The sequence below is a fragment of the Salvia splendens genome, chromosome 11 (genome assembly GCF_004379255.2).
Source record: "Salvia splendens isolate huo1 chromosome 11, SspV2, whole genome shotgun sequence".
In the NCBI taxonomy this organism is placed as follows: domain Eukaryota; kingdom Viridiplantae; phylum Streptophyta; class Magnoliopsida; order Lamiales; family Lamiaceae; genus Salvia; species Salvia splendens.
In genome coordinates, this window is record NC_056042.1 from 17,650,960 (window position 1) to 17,664,298 (window position 13,339).

At 47.0% G+C, this 13,339-nt stretch overlaps 1 protein-coding gene across 1 annotated transcript in view; it reads left to right on the forward strand.

The window, feature by feature from the left end:
• The first annotated feature begins 1,459 nt into the window (after nt 1-1,459).
• Nucleotides 1,460-13,339, forward strand: part of LOC121755009 (amino acid transporter AVT1I-like) — a 23,729-nt gene continuing 11,849 nt past the window's right edge. The window contains exons 1-2 of the mRNA XM_042150295.1: nt 1,460-1,634; nt 1,715-2,218. Of these exons, the coding sequence (XP_042006229.1) occupies nt 1,466-1,634; nt 1,715-2,218 (673 nt within the window). The 5' untranslated portion in view covers nt 1,460-1,465. The remainder of the gene's footprint in view (nt 1,635-1,714; nt 2,219-13,339) is intronic.

Here is a 13,339-nt window from a genome sequence, read left to right on the forward strand (position 1 = left end):
CGCTTCTTAGTTCCTCCCCTAGTCACGATTTCCCCGTCTTTACTATCCTTAGTAAGGGCGGCCGTGACACATAAGCAAATCGATAATGATAAAGAACTAATGAATAATAATTTATATAATAATATTTGTAGTTAAATTATAATAATAGTAGATAGAGTACTAATATAGACAAAGAATGATGAGAGATCTATCATATAGTTATAAATAATGGCTTTTATCCCATATTGAAAGAAATAGTAACACATCCAAAAATGTGTAACTATAAAAGAGAATAATCTGAATATCCAATACACTCTCTTTCAAATTAAAGGCTCAAATCAAACATTAAGTATTGGCATTTTAAAAATTAAAAGGTCTAACTTTAAGTATTGTTTATTAATTTTTATAAGTAAATTGTAATCGTTATATGTTGTAAGTTGTAACTTTTAGTCTTGTTCGTATTTATTATCAATAAAATTGCAATTTTCACCTTATGCTTTGAATTTTATTTATTCACATTTTATAGATAATACAGACTAAAAAGACAAAAAGAATTCAATTGCTCATGCTTAAAATTAAACCTTTTTATTATACTTATGTTGGGACATCAATACAAAAACACTTTTATGTTCATACAATAAGTGAAATTTATCATAATAGTTACTCCTTTCGTTTGCGAATAGGAGTCTCGATTTTTTCATTTTAGTCCGTCCGCGAATAGGAGTCCGATTCATGTTTTCTATAAACAGTAATACGGTCATACATTCCACTAACTCATTCCACTCACATTTTATTTAAACTTAATATATACTTCCTCTGTCCCCAAAGAATATGCACTTTGGGGTCGGCACTGATTTTAATGTAAAATTGGTAAAGTAAGAGAGAGGTAGAGAGAAAAAGTAAATAAAGTATTGTTAGTGGAGAATGAGTCTCACCTCATTAGAGTGAAAAAACTTTCCAAAATTAAACAGTGCATATTCTTGTGGACGTACTAAAAAGGAAATAGTGTATATTTTTGAGGGACAAATGAAATATAAGTGAAATCCATATTTCACTAACATTTTTCCACCTTTTTTATATTTTTTGAAAATCCGTGCCATCAAGAAATGAACTCCGAACGGCAGCGGATGGACTAGTATATAAATTCAACCTAGTCTCGACTTGGATTAAATATATTTTGCTGGATGGCTCTAATTATATTTGGTCCCACAACTACACAATAGGAAAGGAAAAAACATGAGTGTGTAATAGCGCAAAAAGAGAACAGAAGATAACGACAACTATACAATAGTAGGAAATGAAAACGTGAGGTGTAAAAGCGCCAAAAGAGAAAAGAAGAAAAAGAAAACGTGGGAAAATTACCTTATGCTTCGTCTTACTTTTCAACCGAAATTACAATAACTGATGTAAACAACAAGCAAAAAATGTGTATATATACGAAGAAGACACGAAACGAACATCCTATCCCATGTTTCAAAAACCAAAAATGCAGGAAGCCAAACAACCAACTGAGGTGTCTCTATCTTTGTTGGTGGATTATTACACAGACACAAACCAATACTGCCATCTCTCAAAAGGAGAAGAAATCGATCCCATTATTCCAACAACAACCTCCTTCTTCAAGACAACTTTCAACGGATTGAACTCTCTCTCAGGTCCTTTGTTTTTTTAATAATCTCAAACACCAATTAATTTAGAAATGAACCGTTTATATATTGTTTTTTTAATGTTTCAGGAGTTGAAATTTTGTCGATTCCGTTCGCCCTATCTTCGGGCGGATGGTTGAGCCTAATCCTGCTTCTGATCATAGCGTCGGCGACGTTCTACACCGGATTACTGATCAAACGGTGCATGGACGCCGACGACAAGATCAGAAGCTACCCGGATGTCGGGGAGAGGGCTTTCGGAGGTAAAGGGAGAGCGGTGGTGTCCGTGTTCATGAACGTGGAGCTCTTCATGGTAGCCACTGGCTTCCTCATCCTTGCTGGGGACAATCTTTCCACCTTGCTGCCGGACGTGGAGCTGCACTTGTGCGGCGCCGTTGTCGGTGGGAGAACGGCTCTAGTGCTGGCGGTGGCGGCCGTGATGGCGCCGACTGTTTGGATAGACGACATGAGGAGCCTTGCGTATGTTTCGGCCACGGGAGTTGTGGCTTCGGTTGTGATACTCGGGTCCGTCTTGTGGTCGGGGATTGCCAACGGCATCGGATTTTCGCAGAAGGGAGAGCTTTTGAACTGGGGCGGTGATGGGGTGCGTACTAAACAAGCCCAACAGCAATGACGGCCCATCAGCCCAAGGAAGAGTATGAGTTCGGCATTACCAAAGAGTTCGGCCTCAGCCTACAGCTCGGTAAAAGCCAACCTATCAAGCTCTGCTCTCAGGTCGGCAACCAAAGCAGGAGTATGAGTTCGGCATTACCAAAGAGTTCGGCCTCAGCCTACAGCTCGGTAAAAGCCATCCAATCAAGCTCTGCTCTCAGGTCGGCATCAAGCTCTACTCTCAGATCGGCAACCAAAGCAGTTCGGTCTCAGTATTCGACCGAACAAGGAGTTAGTGGACCCATACAGGATGTCCAACACACCCACTACCACGTGGTGTCAACTCAGGCCACGATCGTAGGCCATGACCTACGCTACATCCACGATCTTAGGCCATGACCTACACGACATCCACGACTTAGTGGTGATGCAAGCCACGATCTTGGTTCAAGATATAAATAGAACTTAGATCAGATAGAAGAGGGTTAAGCTCTCTAGAGATAAAACACCATATAGAAAATAGCAAGTTTGTATTTGTAAGCTGTAGAAAACAGATCAAGCAATACAACTCTGCCCCCTTTTCTTCCCGTGGACGTAGATTTACCTCAGTAAATCGAACCACGTAATTTCTTTGTGTCATAATCTTCATTCTCTACCAGCTTTTACTAACATCAGAAATTCGCGGATCCATCACTGGCGCCGTCTGTGGGAAACAGAGAACAAAATTTGTGATAAAGCGAATTTTTGATCCATTTTTTCCACCCAAAAAATGCATACCAGATCGCAGAGTACCCGTATTCCTGCCCGTGAGAACCAGGAGGAAGCCAATCCATCCCATAGGTCTGGAAAACAGCCTAGGGATAAATCCACCACCAGTTCTCATGGCGAAGGAACAGGCCGCTCCAAAAATCGTCCCACTGAGTCTTCCCAGCAGCCTGATTTGAATGAGGCTGTCAAGCTGTTCTTGGCTGAGAAGCAGGATGAGTTCTTAGCCTTCCTGCAAAAGAGCCAAGAGCCGAAGACGAAAACGGTGGATTCTCCTTCCTCATCCAGACATGAAAGTCACTACCGCAGTAGTGCCGTGTCCTCCAGGAAGAAGAATCTTCAACCCCGACATATTCCTGTTCTTCCTCGGTACCGGAATCACAGGAGAACTCAATCTCCTCCATACCGACGAGATATCGGATTCGCCGTGTACGGAGCACTGAAGACTCCGTTCTCGGACGACATCACCCGAACTCCCCTACCACAGAACTACCGAACTCCGTCGATGACTTACGACGGGCTCGTGGACCCTCACGATTTCTTGGGGCGCTATCAGTATAACATGGCGAACCAGGGTCTCAACGAGGTCCACATGTGCAAGCTGTTTCCCGAGCTGCTCATCGGGAACGCGAGAAGGTGGTTCGATAGCCTCCCCCAGGGCAGCATCAGATCTTACCGAGATCTAATGGATGCCTTCCACAGGAGGTTCTTTCAGAAAGCGGAAGCCCGAATCACTTCGGCTCAGCTGCTTTCCATTCGTCAAGGTCGCGACGAAAAAATCAGCGACTTTATGACAAGATTCCACAAGGAATGCCTGCAAGTAGACGATCTCAACGATCTGCTTGTCATCTCGGCATTCCAAAATGGAATCCTGCCCGGAGCTCTCTACAGGAAGCTCGTTGAGTGCGGTCCGCAGACAGCTCAGGAAATGTGGGACATTGCGGACCAGTACTCCCGGGCCGATGAGGCAGACCGTCGCAAACGGTCGTTAGACAGCTCATCGTCCCGAGGAGACAGGAGGAAGCCCGATCATAGCGATCAGGGACATCCTCGCCGAACTCCTTTTGGCGATCAGGGACACCCTCGCCGAACTCCTTTTGAAAGGATTCAAAGGACTCCGGTGCAAGACAGATTGGGACCCCGTCTCAATCCCGAGAAGCCGCCCGCTCAGTTCGTACCGCTGAACAAGCCGAGAGCGGAAATTTTCGAACTACACTCTGACCTGTTCGAAAAGCCAAAGCGGATGACGAAATCTGCCGCGCGCCGACCCCAGGATAACTACTGCTCCTACCATCAAGACCACGGTCACGATACCGAGGAGTGCAGAAACTTGGCTGCAGGTATCGATGTTCTTGTGAGGGCAGGGACATTGAAAAAATACCAAAGCAAGCAGTCAAAGAAGAATAAGAAGCAGAGAGGTGCGAACTGCGCTCCTCAGGATCCGAAAAGGCAGCCGGATCCCGAAGACGATGACGAGCCGCAATATGATGGAGTAATCCTGACTATTGACGCTCTCCCTGCCGGGAAGACCAAGTCGTCCCTGAAGTCAGAGCGCAGAGGCTCCAATCGAGAAGAGCCAACGCATAAAAGGCTGAAGCAGGACGAAGTGATTACGTTCTCGGATGCTGATCCCGTCCCGGCCATCTCTCCTCACCAAGACGCCATTGTCATCCAAGCCGGAGTGGCAAACAAACTGATCCACAGGGTGTTTGTGGATACAGGAGCGTCAGTCAGCATTCTTTTTAAAGAGTGCTTTGACAAACTAGAAGTGGACCCAGCTCGGCTCAGCCCGGCTCCGCTTCCCCTGAAGAGCTTCGCCCAGGAGGACACCCGCCCTGAAGGTATTATCAGCCTTCCGATCACGGTGGGGAAAGCGCCTACTAGCTCCAGTACGATGATTGAGTTTTTCGTGGTGAAAGCTCGGTCCCCGTACAACGTCATCCTGGGAAGAGACTGGCTCAACACAGTTCGGGCCGTTTGCTCTACTTATCATCTCACCATCAAGCTCCCCACTAAAGAGGGGATAGCGGTCATCCGAGGTGATCAAAAGAGAGCAAAAGAGTGTCTGCAGATTGCGCTTAAAAGTGCCGAGCAATCAGATCGGCATCATCAAGCATAGCAATCACAACAGCCGGAGTCAGAGGCAAGCGAAATTACCGAAGTCACACCAGAGCCGAACTCAATGACCGTTCAGTTATACGAAGATGATCCATCCAGAACGGTCAAGATCGGCTTCGCGGGAACGCCTCTACTTCGGGAAAAAACCATCCAGCTCCTCAAGGAGTACAAAGACGTCTTTGCATGGTCTCCGTTGGACATGACCGGAGTGCCCCCCGAGGTAATCACTCATCGTTTAAATATTGATCCTTCGGTCCGGCCGATAAAACAGAAGCAAAGACTCTTTGCGGCAGAACGAAGTCAAGTCATCCATGACGAAGTCCGTCAATTATTGAAGGCGGATGTGTTATTCGAAGTGAAGTATCCTTCGTGGGTGGCCAATCCTGTCATGATCAAAAAAAAGGAAGGAGGATGGCGGATGTGCATAGATTTCACCGATCTAAATAAGCACTGTCCCAAAGATTGCTATCCCCTTCCGAACATAGATAAAAAAGTAGAAGCTCTGATAGGCTTTGAAATTTTTTGTTTTCTTGATCTATACAAAGGATACCATCAGGTTTTAATGGATGAGATTGACGCTTCAAAAACGGCCTTCATTACTGATTTCGGCATTTTCGCGTATAAAAAGATGCCATTCGGTTTGAAGAATGCCGGAGCCACTTATCAAAGGATGGTAGACAAGCTTTTTCGGCACCTGATTGGAAAGGAGGTCGAAGTGTATGTTGACGATATAGTCGTCAAGAGCAAAAGCACCTCGGAGTACGAGCACAACCTCAAGTCCACTCTCGACGTGCTCAAGAAAGCCAACCTCAAACTTAATCCCCAAAAGTGTACCTTTTTGGTAGATTCGGGAAAGTTTCTGGGTTGTTGGGTTTCAAAGGACGGACTCAAGGCAAACCCCTCAAAAGTTCAAGTCGTTCAGAACATGGCAATGCCGAAGTCGATACATGACGTGCAAAGGCTAACCGGATGTCTAGCCGCACTGAATCGATTCCTTTCCCAAGCAGCCGAAAAGCAACTGCCGTTCTTCAAGGTGTTGAAAAAGGCACCAAAGTTCGAATGGGGAGCCGAGCAGAAAAAGGCCTTTGACGAGCTCAAAAGTTATCTAGCCGAGCTTCCTATTCTCTCTGCTCCAACCGAAGCCGAAGTAATATTCTTATACTTAGCGGCATCGGATCAAACCATCAGCGCGGTGCTTGTACGAGAAGAAGGCCTAAAGCAGCTTCCCATCTACTTTACAAGCCGAGCATTAAGAGGTCCAGAAACAAGGTATCAACCTCTGGAAAAAATTGCTCTGGCATTAGTAAATGCAGCAAGGAGACTGCGGCCATACTTCTATGCTCACAAGGTATGCGTCTTAACTGATCTGCCACTTCGGCAAGTGTTGACCAAACCAGAAGCATCAGGCAGAATCGCCAAGTGGGCTATAGAGTTGGGAGAGCACACAATTGAATATCTACCTCGGAAAGCCATCAAGGGACAAGCCTTGGCAGATTTTCTTGCAGAAGCAAAGTTCGATCAAGCAATTCCTGTTATTGCCGAACAGAAGAATTCTGCCAATGCCGAACTAGCACAGCCCTTGGAATCCGAAGTAGAGCCGCCGGACTGCTGGAGCGGATTCGTAGATGGAGCTTCAAACAAGATGGGAAGTGGAGCTGGTATTTTACTTGTCGCTCCCGACGGACACGAGGTACCTACTCACTTCGTTTCCTATTCCCCACTACTAATAATGAAGCCGAGTACGAAGCCCTCCTGGCCGGACTCCAGTTAGCGCAAAGTCTGCTCGTCAATCTCTCAAAGTCCATTGTGATTCACAAGTCATAGTAAATCACATGTTGGGTACAAGTGAAGCTCGTGACGAGAGAATGAAGAAGTATTTGGACAAAGCGCAAAGCATCAGCCGAAGTTTCTCCTATTTGCGGATAATCCGCATTCCCAGAGCGGAAAATAGCCGAGCAGATGCCTTAAGTAAGTTGGCCTCAGATCCGAGCTCAAAGGCGGAAGAATTAATGCATCGAAGCATTGATGAAGCCGAGGTACATTCAGTATCCAGCTCGCCGAACTGGATGACGCCGATCTTGCAGTATCTGGATCAAGGACAATTGCCCGAGGATAAGAGAGAAGCTCGGAAGATCACGTGCCGAGCACTTCGGTACGAACTTCATGAAGGAGTCCTCTTTAGAAAGTCTTACCTCCAGCCGTTATTGCGGTGCGTAGGACCAGAAGAGACGGACTACATCCTCAGAGAAGTCCATGAAGGATCGTGCGGTAGCCACATCGGAGCCAGAGCTTTAGCTAAAAAAGTTCTGAGATGGGGATATTATTGGCCAACCATGGTACAAGAGGCAGTGCAGCTCGTCAAGAAGTGTACGAAGTGCCAAATTCATGCAAATGTCCCAAGGATGCCGCAGACCGATCTTACACTATGCAAAGCCCTTGGCCTTTCATGCAATGGGGCATAGACATAGTGGGACCACTTCCTCAAGCTCCTCGGCAAATGAATTCCTTATCGTTGCCGTGGACTACTTCACGAAGTGGGTGGAGGCTGAACCATTAGCTACGATAACGAGCTCAAAGGCATTGGACTTCGTCTGGAAGAACATAGTGTGCCGATTTGGCATACCCCACATCCTCATCTCGGATAATGGGACTCAGTCTCACCGACAAGACGTTCAAGAATTGGTGCCAAGAGCTGAACATTCAACAGCGGTTCACTTCGGTCTCCCATCCCCAAGCAAACGGACAAACGGAAGTAACGAACCGGATTCTGGTGAAAGGGTTAAAAGCTCGGTTAGAACAAGCCAAAGGACAATGGGTAGAAAATCTCCCTCAAGTCCTATGGTCCTACCGAACTACACCCAAAACCTCCAACGGTGAAACTCCGTATAGTCTGGTGTACGGCACTGAAGCCGTAATTCCGGTGGAGATCAGGCGTACCCAGTCCCCGAACTCTAAATTTCTCCTCAGAAATGAATGACGACGGACTGAGAGCAGAACTAGATCTCGCCGAAGAAAGAAGAGAATTGGCGTGCATAAAAGCAGCCAAGTATAAGGAGCAAGTAGCCCGGTATTATAACCAAAGGGTGAAAAAGCTTCAATTTCAAGTGGGAGATCTCGTCTTGAGAAACAACGAAGTAAGCCGAGCAGAAAAGCTGGGCAAACTCGAACCCACATGGGAGGGTCCATATCGGGTGTCAGAAGTCCTCGGCAAAGGGTCTTATAAATTGACTCACATGTCAGGAGAACAAGTACCCCGAACATGGCACATCTCCAACCTCAAGAAGTTCCACTTGTAAGAGACAAGGTCCGGTCAGTCCGTCTCGTGTCTAGTTCGGTCATAGGGGTATATGTTTTTATTTGTTTGTTTCTTACTTGTACCTTTTACTTGTCGTTTTATAAAAGGTTTAAAGTCTTTTTTCTTTCGTCTTTTTCATTTTTTTCTCTATGTGTTTTGTCTCTATGTGCTTGTCGTCTCTTACAAATGGTACCAAGGTATATCGTTCTTTAAAGACTGATCCCCTTTTTAGATCGATTATTAAAGACTATTGTGAGTCCAAGCTTCTAAGGAGGATATAAGACCACAAGTCAGCTTAACAAGCAGTCCGTCTGAAACGAACTGCAATAAGCCAACGATTGTGAGTCCAAGCTTCTCAAGGAGGATACAAGACCGCAATTCAGCTTAACAAGCACTTCGTCTGAAACGAACTGCAATAAGGGAAAGTCCGATCCACGCGATAAACCTCGCCGAATTAGGACGACCAAGTTCGGTCAAAGAAGTTTACCTCATAAGACCGGGGACGACCATGTCTGGTCAAAGAGGTTTACTGCATAAGACCACTTCGGTTAACTGGGAAAGTCCGATCCACGCGATAAAACTCGCCGAATTAGGACAAGGGAAAGTTCGATCCCGGCGACAAAATCGCCAAATTAGAACACAAACCAAGTCCTGGTCAAAGATGTTTATTTCATCAGACCAAAGACGAGTCCGGTCAAAGATGTTTATTTCATCAGACCAAAGACGAGTCCGGTCAAAGATGTTTATTTCATCAGACCAAAGACGAGTCCGGTCAAAGATGTTTATTTCATCAGACCAAAGACGAGTCCGGTCAAAGATGTTTATTTCATCAGACCCAAGACGAGTCCGGTCAAAGATGTTTATTTCATCAGACCAAAGACGAGTCCGGTCAAAGAAGTTACTTCATAAGACCAAGGACCAAGTCCGGTCAAAGAAGTTTACTTCATAAGACCGAGGACAAGTACGATGAAATTTTTTCGCTAAGCTGTAAATACAGTGTTAGAAGCGAAAACAAAATTTCATTTTTCAAATCTTGTTCGGCATACAACTCAGCTACCCTACAAAATGGCGTTACGCTATTACAAGGACTATTCTACTGTCCAGGGTTGCTGAAGTTAAGCCACCTATCTGCAAAATCCTCTGGAAGCCGAGTTCGGTTGTTCCGAGCAGATGAAGAATAAGCAGGTCGACGAGATGCTATCCTCGACCCAACGCCTCTTCCCCGAGCCCGAGAAGTCCTAACACCTCGGCGATGAAGAGTCTCTGCAATAAGCATCTGCTGATCTGCTCGCTCATAGTCACAACTCCTCGGCGAATTTCAGTCCGTCCCTGTCTTGACGATTCCGGTTGCTCCTGAGCCCGTTCTCGTCTTGACGTTTCCGGCTGTTCCGGAGTTCGTTGTTGACTGAGAGTAGGATTTTGAACAAGGGAACCAGAGGTTTGATCTGGAGTGCGAGCATCTGTTGGCACGATATGCCGAAGGAATCTTTCTATGGAGGGGCGCCGAGAAAGAACAATGTTGTACCGAGAAGCCCAGCGCCGCAATGATTTCACAACTTGTTGGCAAGCCGAGCTCTCCAGCGCATTGTTCCTCCGGAGTACATGATATTCCTCCCACAGTTCGTCAACTCGACTCTGAACATCGGATATGGTCACTCCCCCGCGCACACGGATGTAATCCTCGTACGCAGTCCTCTCAGCAATGGTCGTATTCAGCTCGGCCTCCAGATCCTTCTTATCGGACTCTAAGTCCTTATTATCGGCCTCCAGCTTCACTAAACGAGCCAGAAGCTCGTCATTCTTCGTCTGATCGGCTATAGCTCTTTTCTCAGCTTCGTCTAAAGCCGAAGAGTACAGCCGTTTCCAGTGAAGTATCTCCATCTCCTTAAGTACAAAGCAGCTATATTAGTTCGGCAGCTGTACCGAGCAGATAGTAAAATACAACAGGAATAAAGGCGAGTGCGAAAAGCTATACCGAAGACAAGTGTAGAGAATTTTTCATTCACAAGGAAAATTTTTTACACTAGGAGGGCTTCAAGGCCATTTTACAAGGAAGAAACTAGACTAAGAGAAGGGAGACGAAATCATACTCCGCCAGCTTCGTCTCCGGCTCCTTGGTCTGGTTCAGCTTCTTTCTCCTGAGCTACCTCAGCCTCGGCCTCGGCTACTGCCGGCCTCGCCTCCGCCTCCTGATCGGCTTCCTTCTCCGGATGCCCGGCCCGCTCGACTTCGGCCTCCAGCTCCAGCGGCTCGGCCTCACCCTCTCCGTTGTAAGTCGAAGCGGGTGAAACGGGTCCCACGGAGGCAAAGATAGCCTCCAGGTTCTCGTCCCGATCAGCTCGACAACTCCGGACTTGGTCTGCAGAAAGCAGGACCGAGGATGAAGCGAGCTCCTCAAGGAGCGGCAGATTCTGAAGCCGAGCTGCTATCTCTCGGCTGTACAGAGGCAGCACGACGTCGGCCCCCTGCTCGCCCTTATCGGTAATTAGCCTTACCAGACTACCGACAAAGGCCGAGAACTGGCTGCTCAAAAAGAGTTTCTCCGTGTAAACACGGAGAGCCTCCCCTGGGCAGCCACGGCGGCAGCATCCCTCCGTTTCGTCTGCTCTCGCTGGATGACGAGCTGGTTTTTGGCAAACTGAGCTTCATCCTGGGCCGAAATCCTAGCAGCTCTGGCCTTCTCAAAGTTAGCCTCAGCCTGTTCGGCCCGATGACAAGCAGCCGCCAACTTCCTCTGCATCTCAGCATAGTCATTGGACGCTTTGGAGAGTTCGACGGCGACGAGCTTGGAGAGCATATCGTTCCTCTGAAAATGGATAAAGAAAAAAGTCAACAAAGGGGCCACAAAAAATACAGGAAAAAAGCAAGGCCAGAAAATCAAGAAGAGAATTCACCTCGGCGAAGTCCGTGGGCCATAAAAACGGCTCACAGATATGTTCCGAAGGAGGCGCCAAGACCACATCTTTCTCTGGCGCTCTCGGGGGCTTCTGGGCCTTCCCCCTTCCCCTTTGCCGAAGTCGACTCCGGCTTCTTCGGATCCGAAGAGGTTTTTTGCCTTTTCGGAGTCCTCTCGGCATCAGACGCCGAGCTGGTGGTTTTCGGCCTCTCCGGCTCCCTGGACTCCGAAGATTTGCGGCTAGCCTTATTTAACATGTACACTGCCAAAAAGCAAGAAAGCAAAGTCAGATTTTCTTCGTTAAAGCAGTATAGCATAAAGATAAAGAGAAATCCTCACCCTCGGCCTCTTCGTCCGAAGACGAGATGTCGAACACGACGTCGCCCTTGACGAGCTCAGACTCCGTGTATTGTTTCCTAACTATGGGAATCTTGTTGAGCTCGCCATCGAGCTCGTCCAACGGTTCAGGCCGAGGATGACGGATAACGGACTCCGGCCCTCTCCAGGGGAAAACTAGGAGCCGCGGTCCTATCATAGTAGAAGAAGCGATTTTGCCACTTCGGCCACTTCGTTTTACAAAAGGCCCTAAAGGGCTGTACAGGGATCAAGTAAAACCAAGACCCCTTCCTCTTAAATTGAAAGAATTTAAGGATCGCCTTCAAAGACAAATCCCTTCCTAACCTACGAAGTTCGGCAGCGAAGGCCGACAAGTGCCTCCAAGAGTTCGGAGTCACCTGGCCTAAGGAAGCTGAAAAAAATCTAGTAAATCTATAAAGGCAGAAGGGAGGGGGAAACGAAGCCCGCATTCTAAGCAGGCCTCGTACACGGTGGCGTAACCCTCCGCGGGGAGTCAGCCCTATGATCACCGTCAGGTACCACCCGCCCTCCCCCCAGGAAAAAAGTATTTTTCGGGTAGGGATACCACAGTATCCTTACTCAAAATACTATGGAAATACTCTACGGTCTTCTCCCCGGACTCTTTCCGGCCAGAAGACCCCTTACCCCGCCTCTCCTACCGCTACCCCCGACTCCGAAGAGAAATAGAAGCCATTTTTCTTACTTTTTGAAGGTGAAGAAAGTCTGAAGAAGCTCTTGAAAGCGGAAAGAAAATTTCTCGAGAAAGAGTATAGAAGACGCAACAGCAAAAGTGTGCAAATGAGGAAGAAAGAGCATATTTATCAGATTCGGGAAAGATTTCGAGATCGTTGCGCCGTTTCGAATCCCACCTTTTCAGGATTCAACGGCCGGATTTTACTGTCGCATTTAATGCAGGCACGCGCAAGGCACGTCCCCTGACGTCAGCCTCCCCCTTACCATTATCCAGAATGCCGAAGTGACTCACCTCGCCGAAGTGATTCACTTCGCTTTTCGGGGGGGGTAGTGATGGGGTACGAACTAAACCCTAATGACAAGCCCAATAACAGTGACGGCCCATCAGCCCAGAGCCCAAGAAAGAGTATCTGTTCGGCACCAAAGAGTTCGGCACGACCAAAGAGTTCGGACTCAGCCTACAGCTCGGTAAAAGCCGACCAGTCAAGCTCTCCTCTCAGATCGGCAAGAGCTGATCGGTAAAGTCCAGCAGTTCGGTCTCAGCATTCGACCGAACTAGGAGTTAGTGGACTCATGAAAGGCCTCCACGACCTCCGCTATACCCACGATCTATTTAGTGGTACGAAGCAGTTATTGAGCAGTTATTGCTCACCCACGATCTTGTTAGTGGGGCTGCAAACCACGACCTTAGTTCAATGTATAAATAGAACTTAGATCAGATAGAAAAGGGTTAAGCTCTCTAGAGATAAAATACCATATAGCAAGTCTGTGTTGTAAGCTGTAATCCCAGATCAAGCAATACAATCTTGTCCTCTGATGATTCCGCGAATTTCTGATGATGATAAATGCTCGTAAAAATAAATTACGACACGGTGAATTTACGTGGTTCAATTTACTGAAGTAAATCTACGTCCACGGGAAGAAGGGAGGGCAAGATTGTATTGCTTGATCTGGGATTACAGCTTACAACACAGCCTT